Source organism: Neophocaena asiaeorientalis, unplaced genomic scaffold (assembly GCF_003031525.2).
Source record: "Neophocaena asiaeorientalis asiaeorientalis breed wild unplaced genomic scaffold, Neophocaena_asiaeorientalis_V1.1 scaffold141, whole genome shotgun sequence".
Classification (NCBI taxonomy): domain Eukaryota; kingdom Metazoa; phylum Chordata; class Mammalia; order Artiodactyla; family Phocoenidae; genus Neophocaena; species Neophocaena asiaeorientalis.
This window is the reverse complement of record NW_020174267.1, coordinates 2,790,276-2,803,859: the sequence shown is the minus strand read 5'-3', so window position 1 is coordinate 2,803,859 and position 13,584 is coordinate 2,790,276. Positions and strand designations below refer to the sequence as shown.

General features: G+C 40.0%; 1 protein-coding gene across 13 annotated transcripts in view; it reads left to right on the top strand.

Annotated features, from left to right (window-relative positions):
- Positions 1-13,584, top strand: part of ABCC4 (ATP binding cassette subfamily C member 4 (PEL blood group)) — a 215,403-nt gene that overhangs the window by 193,880 nt on the left and 7,939 nt on the right. For all 13 annotated transcript variants that reach the window (XM_024755282.1, XM_024755273.1, XM_024755272.1 and 10 more), the window contains 3 exons: positions 737-909; positions 1,313-1,418; positions 7,480-7,614. In XM_024755282.1, the coding sequence (XP_024611050.1) occupies positions 737-909; positions 1,313-1,418; positions 7,480-7,614 (414 nt within the window). The remainder of the gene's footprint in view (positions 1-736; positions 910-1,312; positions 1,419-7,479; positions 7,615-13,584) is intronic.

Here is a 13,584-nt window from a genome sequence, read left to right as displayed (position 1 = left end):
TTATCTTTGGCAGTTAAAAGTTTTTTTTTTTTTCTATTTAAATCTTGTAGTACAGTTTAATCTTATAACAATCTACTGCTTTAAACACCATCTATACCCATAGTCTGGGGGAAATAAAACTTTATGTTGTGTCCTGTTTTTCATGAGTTTTCATTCACTATGAAACATTAATGAAATTGAAGTAAATACCCTTGACTGGTCTAGCAGTATGGTATTAAACTTGGGAAAGAAGCATCCCCCAAATAGGCTCAAGGTTTACTGTGGTACAGTTTGTCATAGTTTGATTTTTTTTTTTTTTTTTTAAACCTTTAGACCTTCCAGCATGGTAAAGTGCTGATGAGATTATGTCTCTAGAGAACCATACTTCCCACAGTAATTTTAAAAAATGTTTTTTCCCTGTAGTGTACTGACTCCTATCAGCCCTAAAGATCCTGTTTAGATCACATTGGGAGAAATAGCTTTATTTTTTGAGAGACTTCCTTAACTAATCCCTAGGTGGGGTTTCTGGTGGGTGTCATGTGGCAGTGATGGGGGACAATGAGATCTTTCTGTCCTGAGTTGACTCTACCATCTTTCTCAGTGGACGCTACTTGGAAGGAGCTCTTCCCATCACCTGGCTGTACGTGTAAGATACCTAAGAGGTCCTGAGGACTTCAAAGCTCTAATGTCTAAAAGTCTTGTCTCCTTCATTAGTAGTTCATTTAGGAAAATGTCATTCTTCTTTCTGTATCCACAGGTACAACTTAAAGAAGCCATTGAAGATCTTCCTGGTAAAATGGATACTGAATTAGCAGAATCAGGATCGAACTTTAGTGTTGGACAGAGACAATTGGTGTGCCTAGCCAGGGCAATTCTCAGGAAAAATCGTATATTGATTATTGACGAAGCCACAGCAAATGTGGATCCAAGGTATGGAGTTGAGGTCCATGAAACTTGGAATCTGAATTTTAAATGTGGTAAATGGAAAACATTTAATGGCGCTGAGAAATGTTCTAAGCATTCTCTTTTCCCCACAGATATCTCTTGATAACATTAATTGCAGAAAACAAAGGAAGACATCAAAACCTGTTACATGGTGCTAATGTCGTTAGGTGTCCTGAGAGAGCTAGATTCCTAAATACAGCTTCTGATAGTTTCAAGTAATTTCGAGGGAAGACTATCTTACATTGTTTTATGAAAAATCTTCTAAGGAGACTTTTTATACTCAGTTTTTGAAGAGCAATATTATGTCTTAAAGTATTGATTTTTTAAAACATTATGAAAATATGTGATTTTTTTTTTTTTTTTAAGTCTTAAACTTCTTTGTTTCCAGAACTGATGAGTTAATACAAAAAAAAATCCGTGAGAAATTTGCCCAGTGCACTGTGCTAACCATTGCACACAGATTGAACACCATTATTGACAGCGACAGGATAATGGTAAGACCCTCACCCGTGGAGCATCGGTCATTCCCGTTTATGTTCAGTTTTTGTCAATGTATCCTTCCACAGCAAACATGATAGGAACCTCCAATAAGTTAATTTTCTCTTACGTTTTCCTCTCATTCCTGACAGTAACTCAAGTGCTTACCTACACTTTCAGAATATGCTATTAAATAGTATATCCAGTAATTTCACATTTTCATATTAAAAGCTTATTTGAAATGTTATTTTTCATTAAGATGGCCAACCACGAAAATACTCCAAATCCAAGACACAGCTTCATATTTCCGTGTTCTAGAACACAGCCATTCTTCCTTTGTCAGTTATTTTTTCAGATGTTTAGATTCCCTTAATCAAAAAATTAGCCTTTCATTTAGACTGCCAAGAGGGTGTTGGGTAAGGTTGCAGAATTTCTCAGCTGTTGGGACTTTCACAAGATTTCCTGTCAGAGGGGAGCCTATGAGAAGAAAGGCCTAGTGAGAAAAAGAAAGGATTTCAACAGAACAGATTTAATTTAGGAAATTTTACTATATAGGAATTGGAGTCATGGGAAAATGAAAGTGAACACTGTGTAAGTAATGTTAGGAAGCAACTATCTAGGACAGATCTGCAGACCTAACTAGCAAGTCTCTTTCACAATAGATCTGGGCACTGCACACATAGCCGACTCCAAGCTTTGGTCTCTGTATATTTGTCTAGTATCTTCCTTCCGGATTTGATTGGCTCTGTCTTTCTTAGTAACTTAATGTTTATTTATTTAGCTTTATTTCCTTCCTTCCTCCCTCTTTTACTTTTCTCTCTCTTTGTCCTTTCCCTCTGTTGCTTGTTGAGTGCCAATATATCTTAGGGTGTCGCTTTATAAAATGATAAGATAATCATCCCTCTAAGGAAAAATCTTTGACTGCAAATAAGCCCAAAAGAATGCAAGTTATTTTCAGGCTAACCCCCAGCCGGTGGCAATGAGCTGGTTCTACTCATCTTACAGATGATAACTGTTGTCACAAGGTACCACCATATCCAGTGATGCTGATTAGTGATGAAGTAAATAGATAAAGAAAGCCTGCACAAGTCATAAGAGGCAACAGATGCAGTTAACTAGTGATTTTGATGGTCCGTACTAAGATAGTAATATACGATCAGTAATGCCCAAAGTCCCTTGTGTCCAGTGATAATGGAGGTGTCCCTTTTGACCTCTTGGGCAGTTTCTGGAATGTCACCTCCCACGCTACTTCATGTGCATTGTCAGGTGGGATCCTCAGTGGGGGAACTGACCACATGGATCAGCCTTAGTCCCTCATTTTGTGTTCTTGAATGCCAATTGGAAAAGTATCCTTTTATTTCTGTTCTTTCCTTTTCGATTTGTTGGTCTCGTGTCTCAGCATTGTATTTTCCAGACTGTCCCTCAAAGCACCTTTCTTCCACAAGAAATGAATGATGCCGTGTAGTTTACCTATTTCAAGCCCTTTGTCAGTATTTCGAGGCAGCAGCAGAATGGTGGCTTGATCTCCATCCAGTTCAGTTGGGGGATCCACTGAATTTAGTCATTGCTCCTAAATGTAACCTGGAGATCAATTTTTGGTTTTTGGTATTACAGCATTTATGGTAGCTGGTTTCTTTTATTATCTAATTATTAGAAATACTGTCACCGTGGAATATAAGATGGGTTAAAGAAACAGTGAGAAGGGACAGAATTTGCAGACATGTCAGCTGGTCACTCCTAAATCTTATCCATCAGCGCTTGATCCACAGGTGTGAACGTCTGTATCACCTTAACCAAGCAGCTTTGTTGCCATTATCAAAATACGTCCATTTGTTTAATGCTTTATGTACCAGTATATTCTGGTAAATTTCTAGAGTCTCAAATTTTTCTCTCAGTTTTTCTGAACAAATCCTTAACATGGTTTTACAAAGTGGTTTACAGCTCGGCCCCTCCCCACCTTTCTAGTTTTGTCTCACTGTGCTCTTTCCTTTAGAGCTAAAACCACACCGATGGTCTTTCAGTTCTCCAAATGCAGTTTTCACTCTCTCTTATAATTTTGCCCTCTCTTTTAATATTGGTGGCTTAGACTAAGGTGCTAGCAGTGGAAATGGTGAGATGGTTGGATTTGGGATAGACGAGAAAACGGAGCCAAGTGAACTGTGTGATGGATCGAACGTGGGATCCGAGGGAAGAGAGAGGAGTCGATGCTGGTTTCTGGCCTGATCATCTGAGTGCATGGGGAAGGAGGAGTCCATTGGGGGGAGGGAAATGCGAGGGTGCTCATCGGAACCTGTCACCTCTGTGATGACCAGCATTGTTTTCTGTGGTGGACCTTGCCCTTCACTGTGGAGCTGCCCTTCGCACTCCTGTGTTGGGAGACCTTCAGTTTAGGGCTCCCTGGTCAGGGTCATCGGTGATGTTGCAGGCAGGTCCCACCAGGAAATGTAAACATGGCCACTTGTTTACATCTTGGTCCAAGCTGGTTGTGGTTGCTGACTCCTTAGACCTCAGGGGACCCAAGAGACGTGCATCCCCTAGCTTCAGAGCTGGAGAATTGTTCTCTGTGGCCCCATCCACCCTAGGCGTAAACCTTTTATGTTGTTCTGGAGCTCCTGATTACCAGTTGGCTTTCACTTTTGCAAAAATCTCATAAATAATGTTCTTTCCCACACCTTTGATTTTTGTGGCCATTTTTTTTTTGCTTGCTTGATTTAGAAATATGGGCATACCTTGTTTAATTGTGCTTCTCAGATGTTGCATTTTTTTACAACATCTGTGAAGCACATGGTCTGTGGCAACCCTAAGGCAAGAAAGTCTATCGGTGCCATTTTTCCAACACATGTGCTCACTCCATGTCTCTGTGTCACATTTTGGTAATTCTCAGCACTATTTCACGTTCACTATTTTCACTGTCATTACATTTGTTTTGGTGATCTGTGATTGGTGATCTCTGGTGTTACTACTACGCCTTGCTGAAGGCTCAGGTGATGGTTAGTGTTTTTTTTAGCAATAAAGCATTTTTAAATGAAGGTGTGTATATTGTTTTCTCAGTCATAATGCTATTGTACACTTGATAGGCTACCATGTACTATAAACATAACTTCTGTATGCCCTGGGAAACCAGAAAATTCATGTGAACCAATTTATTGTGATATTCATATCTTTGTGGTGTTCAGGAACTGAACCCCCAAAATCTGCGAGGGATGCCTCTTCCTGTTTGCTTTGCAGGAAGCCAGTGATTGTCTGTTCCTAAAGCTTTAAGGGCATAAAGACAAGTCAATCTGCTGCATATCCTGATGTTCCAGAGGGTGGGCGGCCAGCCTCGGGGAGCAGCTGGGGAAGTGACAGATGCTAATGAAGGGCCTAACCAACAGAGTTATCACCATAAAGTCATGTAATTACAGGTGCTTAAGGTGTAATAATTACTTTTTGTTGCACTGGTGAAACTTCTGCACAAAGTCGGATGGATATGGTTTTGTTTACTGTAAGTAAATTAAGCAAAAGGCTTGTTGGGAAACAACTGTGACCTAATTAATAGCTATGTTTATGTGTTGGCTCTCCAAATGGATTTACCCAGTTTGGGTTCATTAAGCACCATTAATGTGTCAGGCTAAAAATTCTATTTTGCAAAGACGTTCTCTCAGTTTTAAGTTTATTCAACATGATGAAGTCATAATGACAGCTAATGGAATCTTCCTTACTTTCTCTGTTGCCACAAAACAGTGGAGCAAGACAGACAGATCAGAAATCCTCTCCCTCCTAAGACTCAACAACTATCTCTACCTTAAAGGCTTCTTCCTGTAGTTTTTAGGATTAGCTGGTTGCTTGTGACCTGTTTTCTCTTCAGCCAATAGCACAGCTTTTCCCTCCAGTCCCTGCACACTCCAGTCTTCATATCACCATGGAGTCTCCCTAGAAGTGTGAGCAAAGGAAGCATGTGAAAATCTGCAATTGCTCTAACAATACTGTTGCCTGTGTTGAACATTTTCACTGTCTGCAGTTAGAGAATTCTTTGGAAATGGATGATGAAGAACCAACACCAGGGCCAGGAAACTTGGATTCCACCTCTTCCGTTTATAGACAGTCTTACGGTTTAATATTCTTTGCCTTTCTTCCTCAACTCAGACCTCTTTTTAGTAATGTTTTCCCAGATGAATGAAAACCAGAAACTATTTGTCACCCCTGACAAAAAAAAATTTGAAAACTGTCCTTATGCGTAGTCATTACGTTGCTTATGCTTATAAGGGTCAAAATAGATCTTTCTGCCATTTACACTGTTGATCCTATTGTTTTTTGAGAGTGTTAATGTTTTTCTGGCTTTGCCTTTCTTAGATATTAGTCAATCCTGAGAACTACTCATCTCAGTGGAATCATGTATTTTAGACAATATGAAAGAAAATGAAAAGATTTGCTATTCATTCAAATTTTAGTAAATAAAGTAGAAAGTTGGACAAGATATTAATAATACTTCCCCTAAAAAATATATAAAGTCTTTATAGTCAGAGAACTCATTTCCACCAACTCTGAAGTGGTGATTTTTAAAAGTTGTTGCTTTTGAAGAATGTAAAATTCTTCGTTGTATGAAGTAATTTGATATAATTATTTACTTTGTCTTTGGCATGAGAGAGACCTATGTTTTAAAATTGTATTTTTCTCTTCTTCACCATCAGGAGGAATGGTTATGCTCTATAATGCTACGCATAAGTAAAATTACACATTCAGGGCATCTAAATTGGCATGCCAAATTATACGACATTTTAGTAATTACGTGGATGTAACAGATTCAGTTATTCTTAACCTCTTTTGAGAGACCTGCTGTTAGCAGTGATTCTTAGCAGTAAAAGTTTAACAGGGAAATGGCCTTTATGAGAGTTAATAAATGTTTCCGATTGAATACCCTGGGACCAAATTAACTGTTAATACCTAGATGTGGAAGAACAACCTGTGTCCTGCTTAGAGTTTCATCGTATTCTCTTACGATACATTTACTCTAAATATGATCTAAATGAAGAACTAAGTACCACTTAACATCAAAACTGTTTTCCTAGGTATGTCATTTGGGCCAATTATTTCGGATTCTTTTTTTTCCCTCTGAAACCATTAACCAAAGCCACTAATAAGTAGAAAGGCAGAGTTAAGAGCCCTTTCCTCTTCCTTTCAGTTTCCAATTAGTGGACATATTAATGAGCAATAAAATGGGTGAAAGGAAGGCAGCTGAAGAAAGAACAAGAAGCAAGGAAAGATAATTTGTGGAAACAGATTCAGATCCTTGGTGATTCAGATTGGGCTGCCCCCGTGTGCTGTGCAGGCCGTGATCGCTGGAATTTGGAGCTCAGTTTCTTAATTGCTTCTTTAGACTTGTCCAAAGAGAAAATTGGATTTCTGGAGATTTTCTTCTGTGCAGAGCAATTCTGCTGAAGCTGTTTAGGTAGCCACTCTTACTGCCAGCTTTTCACTCTCAGGAGGATAAGCTACTACCAAAGCTAACTTCAAGAAGCACCTTAACCTCTCTGGCAAAAGATTCTATCCCCACTTAGCTGAAATATTCCAGGGCCCTAAGGAAATTCCAGAAGCATTTACCTGTTGTCCCCAAAATTGCTCAGATTCTGTGAAACCAACTCGGGAGTTCATTTGCTCTCCGCCATCAGTTTCTATGACATCACCCTAATTTTTTGCTAAATTGAGTTTGATTTCCTTGAATCAAGAAATTTCCCAGCTCTGTGTATCTGTATAAATAGCCCTCAAAGCTCAAGAGTCTGAGAGCTAAAAGCACTAACTAATGATAACAACCGCAAATGCCCTGGGCAGAATATAAAATGCCACATTCTACTGAGTGCCCCTAATCATAGTCTAAAACTTTCATTTTCTTCCTATAACATTATAATAATAAAAGGTCGGGTTAGGCCTTTGTGTCTGCCTAGTAAAACAGGGTAATCAAACCGTTTAAACACCAGCCAGGCCTACCACCCAAATAGATTCTATTCTCGCTGTCTTACCCCTTTCGGAAATATTGTCTGAGTTATAATATGTTACTGCAAAACATTGTGTGCTAATGGGCTTCTTTCTGCTGATTAACAGGTTTTGGATTCAGGGAGACTGAAAGAATATGATGAGCCATATGTTTTGCTACAAAACAGAGACGGCCTATTTTACAAGATGGTGCAACAACTGGGCAAGGCTGAGGCCGCTGCCGTCACTGAAACAGCAAAACAGGTGAGCCCGCTGCAGGGAGTTGTAATTAAGGTTCGTCTCCAGGGTTCACTCCTCAGGATCTGGCACCAGGGGTCTGGTAACAAGCACTCTGTGCCCTTTTCAATTATAAGCCTCCAGAGACAAAGCTTCGTGACTGCCCCTTAAGAGTACATTGCAGGGGGAGGACGCGTCTGCTGAGAATCTGCAGAACTGGTGGGGGCGGGATGCAGGACGTGTGTGCGCCCACGTGTACACACACGTGCGCACGAGAGAGAGATTCCGGATTGGAGCTTCCGCATGTTTGGACTCTGGGGTCAGATCTCACAGAGCACAGAACACTCATTTTGCCGACCCTTTGCATTCTTACGACTGGTGCTTAGCACATTTATGATGCAAATGCTGTCAGGGAACGTGCAGGAGATTTGAGAGTTTGAGAAGAAGGATTGGAGTGGAATATTATGAATTGGGTCTAGAAAGATCTACCAGGGAAAGGTGTAGGTCTCTTCTGGCTTCTAACTGTAAAGAAAACTCCTACGTGATACTGTCACTTTCTCCCTAATTCTTCGTTGTTTAGAATTAGGTCTGGTTGCCTCCCTGTGCTTCCTCTTCTTTCTAGAAGATGAAATTGTCATCAGGATAAATCAAGAATTCACGGTAGCCCTAACACTGTAGTCTGAATGGCGCTTGAAGGTTTACAAAGCGTTTCCACAGATGAGGTGTGTGGAAGCACTAAGCACTGTACATGGTGTGAGAAAGGTGCTCGATGAGTAGCATTCAGGTCACCTGGTATCTCTCTAACGAAGGTGAGGTGGTAGTATCTCATACTACAAATGTGGTAACTGAGGTCTGGTAAGGGACTTAGCCACTGTCGTGCAGCCAGCTGTAATTCTCTCTGGAATAAGATAGGAGTGGGATTGATGGAAGGATAGAGGGTGAGAAGAAAGGTCTGCTGTTCTTGCCCTTTTTGATGGATGGGTTGGGGTGGGCTGAGGCCTCAGAATGTATGTCTTGAGGCTTTCCGTCAAAACTTTACCTCCGGGTGTTAAATTATGGGTGCATTTTTCCTTCTTTATACTTTTCTGCATTTCCCAGATTTTCACTTGTAAGTTGAATAAAAGTACTCTTTCAGTATTTAAAATATCTCTTAAAGAAAATGTCCCATAATGTTACCAACAAGAGATAGAATTAGAAATTTGTATGCTCCCACTATAAGACTTCAAAATAGTAAAATAGCTTATTTTTTAAAAAGAAGGGCAAAAATGGATAAAGCCACAAGGAGAGATAGAAAAATCCACAATCAGTGGGAGGCATGAAAACAACTTTCTATCAGATTAATAGAGCAAGAAGAAAACTAGGTCAGGATACAGGAGATCTGAATAGTCAGTTAACCCATTGGACATCATAGGCATATACGGAATACTGTATTCAACAGTTGCCAGTTGCAGCACTTCCCTGGTTGGTCCAGTGGGTGAGACTGCGTTCCCAATGCAGGGGGCCCGGGAACAGCCTGCAAGGGCCGACCAGGTTTGATCCCTAGTTGGGGAACTAGATCCCACACGCATGCTGCAACTAAGGAGTCCAAATGCCACAACTAAGAAGCCTAGGATGCCACAACGAAGATCCCATGTGCCACAACCTAAACAAGCAAACAAACAAACAAAACAAAACAAACAAACAAAAAAAACGGGGAAAGAAAACATGTCCCAGTATCTAAGTAATTCTATATGAAACATTTATCTGAAATGTGGCGTGAATTCTCTGTCATTGTTTTATCTCATTCCTTCTCCTTAGAAATGAAGAGCGGTACCTTCCACTCTTTATAATGTAGGAAATTGTGCTGGGTCACAGAGCTGGCTGAAGAGTTTAGGGACCACAGAAGATTGTATTCTGAACTTTTCATAAGTACTTATATTGTATGTAAATAGAGAGAAGTTGTACTTGGAGCCCTATATTTTTTAATGCATGAAATTCACAGAGCACTTTCATCTGCTAGAGTGTCTCCCAGTCAGAGCTTCCCTCCTAACATCCAATAATTATTTGGGATTCCCTCTATAACCTAGTCACAGAACAGCCAGGAATCTCACAAACCCTTTTTTCTTTGACCTTAGGCATTTCACATCAGACACATGTGTCCTCACGTATGAGTCAAAAGTCTCCACTTAGAAAATATGTAATGATTGTATATTATCAAACATTGAGCAATGAGAAATAGATCACAGCATTTAGGTAGGTACATAAGTTCAACACCTTCATTTTACAGGTAAGGCAGCTAAAGCCCCCCTTAGAAGGAAGTGTCCATATATATACAAGTAGTGATGATGCTACCGTGTAGCAGACACAGGATTAGAAATCTTTTCTTCCAATAAATGTTTTAAATCAAGTGTAACATACATAGAAAAATAGACATAGAATTAGATATCTTGTGATTCCTGGTATAGTAATCCTGCATGTACTTAAACAATATCAGTGGTAAGTTACATTTGTGTAGTTCTTTATAATTTATTTTACATACTTCTCACATATATGATTGCACTTAATTCTCATCACGGTCCTTTTTTATCCCAGGTCATGGATGAGGAGACTGGGTCCAGGGCTCACCTAAGGTCACAGAGCTGGTCCAGGGAGCGCAGGGGGTGAATTGGTGGGGGAGGCTGAGTTCCACCCTAGGCACTCTGCTCTGTGTCAAGCCTGAGAACGCTGCTCCTTTCATGTGGTAGCCAAGGCGGGGCCAGTCACCCAAGTTCACAGGGAGACAGAACATCACTCTTGGATTTCAGTCCTGCCACTGGCTCAGGTCACTTCTTCGGAAAGATATAGCAAAATAACATATCCTGATTCTCATCTCAGTTGAGTATCTTCTTGACGTTATTTCTACATATGCTTGATCCTCTTAGGAGAACAAGCTGTCAGGTTGTCAATTGTTTAAATGTGCAAGCATCAGCTATCGTTCAGAGCTGTAACACCGGGAGGATTAGCCTAAGTCAACAAGCTTTTCACTCTTAACAGAATTCATTCATTTGAAAAGAAAACTCAACATCTGGGAAAACGTGCATCCAAGTCATGTTTTCTTGCCTACATAGTTGATTCTCTGAAAATGGTGCATGCAAGCTGAGTCACTGTCTGATTGACCCTTTTAGATGATCCATGAGAGAAAGTACCTTTCAGATACATAAAGCTGAAGGGTACATTAGTTTGCTAGGGCTGCCATACAAAGTACCACACAGTAGGCACCTTAACAGAAACGGATTTTCTCACAGCCCTGGAGACTGGAAGTCTGAGGTCAAGGTATAGGCAGGATTGATTTCCTCTGAGGCCTCTCTCCTTGGCTTGTAGATGCCATTTTTTTCTCTTTGAAAGAGAAAAAAGAAAGAAACATGATCTTTCGTCTGTGTGTGCCTGTGTCCTAATTGCCTCTTCTTATAAGGACTCCAGTCATATTAGATTAGGGGCCACTTATATGACTTCATTTTAACTGAATCGCCTTTATAAAGACCCTATCTCCAAATACAGTCACATTCTGAACAACTGGTGGGTTTAGGACTTGAACATATAAAATTGGAGGGGGAGCTTCCCTGGTGGCGCCGTGGTTAAGAATCCACCTGCTGATGCAGGGGACACGTGTTCGAGCCCTGGTCCAGGAAGATCCCACATGCCGCAGAGCAACTAAGCCCGTGCACCACAACTGCTGAGCCCGCGTGCCGCAGCTACTGAAGCCAGAATGCCTAGAGCCCATGCTACGCAACAAGAGAAGCCACTGCAATGAGAAGCCCATGCACTGCAACTAAGAGTAGCCCCCGCTCTCCGCAACTAGAGAAAGCCCGCGTGCAGCAACAAAGACCCAACACAGACAAAAAGAAAAAAAAAAAATTGGAGGGGACACAATTCATCCCATAACAAAGGATAAATGCCTATCATTCATTTTCTTCTGTGATGAAGCAGACCTGATTGAGGCTTTTTTGAAGTTTCTTTGTTGCCAGTGTGTAACAGAGGTTTCATTTTATCTATTCGTTTTATCACCAGATACAACCCCAAAATTATGAAATCCTAATATCCTAGATCTAGGACCCTGGACTGGTTTGAATAGTGCAGGAGGCACTTAGCAACCTTAGTGACCTCTTATGTTGCCCAAGGTCTCTGAGCCTCAGGGTCCTCACCTGTAGGTAGTGCAAGGATTACAGCACTGCCCGGCTCCTTCACACTTATTACAGGAATCAGATGAGAGAGTGCTTTGTGAATATTGAGCATTTTATAAGATAAAAGTCGCATCATTTTTTTTTCAGGCTATAGATTCAACCCTCATCTCCCAATAAGAAAATGTACCCACAGTTCTTCTAAGTAGCATTAGAGACTCTAAATAATTAAATTTTATTTTTAATGATCAGTTCTTAAAGAAATGATGTGTCTCATGCTACAAAATTCAAAAACTTTACTTTTTTAGAATAGGTTTTAAAATTTTATAAATGAAATTTAAGTCACTTTACCATTCCTGTCATTACACAGCTCCTCCCCCGGGGTGGAGCTCCAGCACCATCTTTGACTATTCTCTTGACATGTCCTGTGCTTCGGTAATAATTTGTGCCAATGTGGCCTTCCTGTTTTTAAGCACAAACGATAGCTCTTCCTTACTTTTTTCATTGGATATTATATCTATGTGCATAGTTATCTCATTCTGTTTAATGGCTACATAGTATTTATGCTTTCTCCATTCCCTACTCCTCATTTTCCCTTCTAATTAATTGTTACAGTTTTATGTTTATTTCCCCACAAGAGGAGCTCTAGTTCACTTACTATTTGTATTCTTCTTTATAATTTATCACCTTCTATTATCTTTCTTTCTTTGGTTTATTTTATTGTTGCTTACTTCCTGAATGCATTTGTTTTTATTTTTTCCTATTTATTAATATAAATATTTCAAGGCTGTGAACTTTTCTCTGAATACTGTTTTAGATATATCCTACAGGTTCTGGTGTGTAGTGCTTTCATCATAGTTAGGTTTTTTGTATAGATTCTGCGATTCTGGCTTTCTTTTCCTCTTTAGTACACAAATTATTTGAGAAGGATATCTTGAAAACTTCCTGGGAGTTGGAGTTTTTTCATGTTTATTTGTTTCTGTTTTCCTCATCAGTCTTGGTACCTTATGATCAAAAAATGTTGTTTGTCCTGTTTCCCCCAAGAAACAATATTTCTTAATACTTTTTTTGTGTTCTGGTAAATGGGCAATTTTTGTGAGTGTTCTGTGGGTATTTAAAAAGATGGGCTATCGTCTGTTTAAGTTACAGAGCTTCATTTTTTTTTTTTTTTTTTTTTTGCGGTACGCGGGCCTCTCACTGTTGTGGCCTCTCCCATTGCGGAGCACAGGCTCCGGACGCGCAGGCTCAGTGGCCGTGGCTCACGGGCCCATCCTCCCAGACCGGGGCACGAACCCATGTCCCCTGCATCAGCAGGGGAACTCTCAACCACTGTGCCACCAGGGAAGCCCCAGAGCTTCATTTTTAATTAGATCTATTTAATTACATTATTTAGTTCTTCTCTATCCTTATTTATTTTGGTCCGTTTAATGTAACTTGGACTAGTTGAATTAGTCTCATGCTACCACGTCTCACTTGTGCTTCCTGCTTTCTTTGGTTCTTATAATTTTGATGATATGATGCACAAATATATTCTCGACTTTTGTTATCAGTATGAATTATATTTTCTACTATTTTAAAGTGCCTTTCATTGATTCGTTTAATGGTCTTGGCCCTAAATCCAATATGGTTCATAATTAAATTGAGTTCCCCTTTTCACGTTGTTTTCATTTGCCTGGTATGTCTTTGACTGTTTTTGTTTTTGTTTTTGTTTTGGCCATGCTCTGGGGCATGTGGGATCTTAGTTCCCTGACCAAGGATTAAATCCACTCCCCCTGCAGTGGAAGCACAGAGTCTTAACCTCCTCTGGACCACTAGCGAAGTCCCAGTCTTTGATAGTCTTTTTTTTTTTTTTTTTTTAATT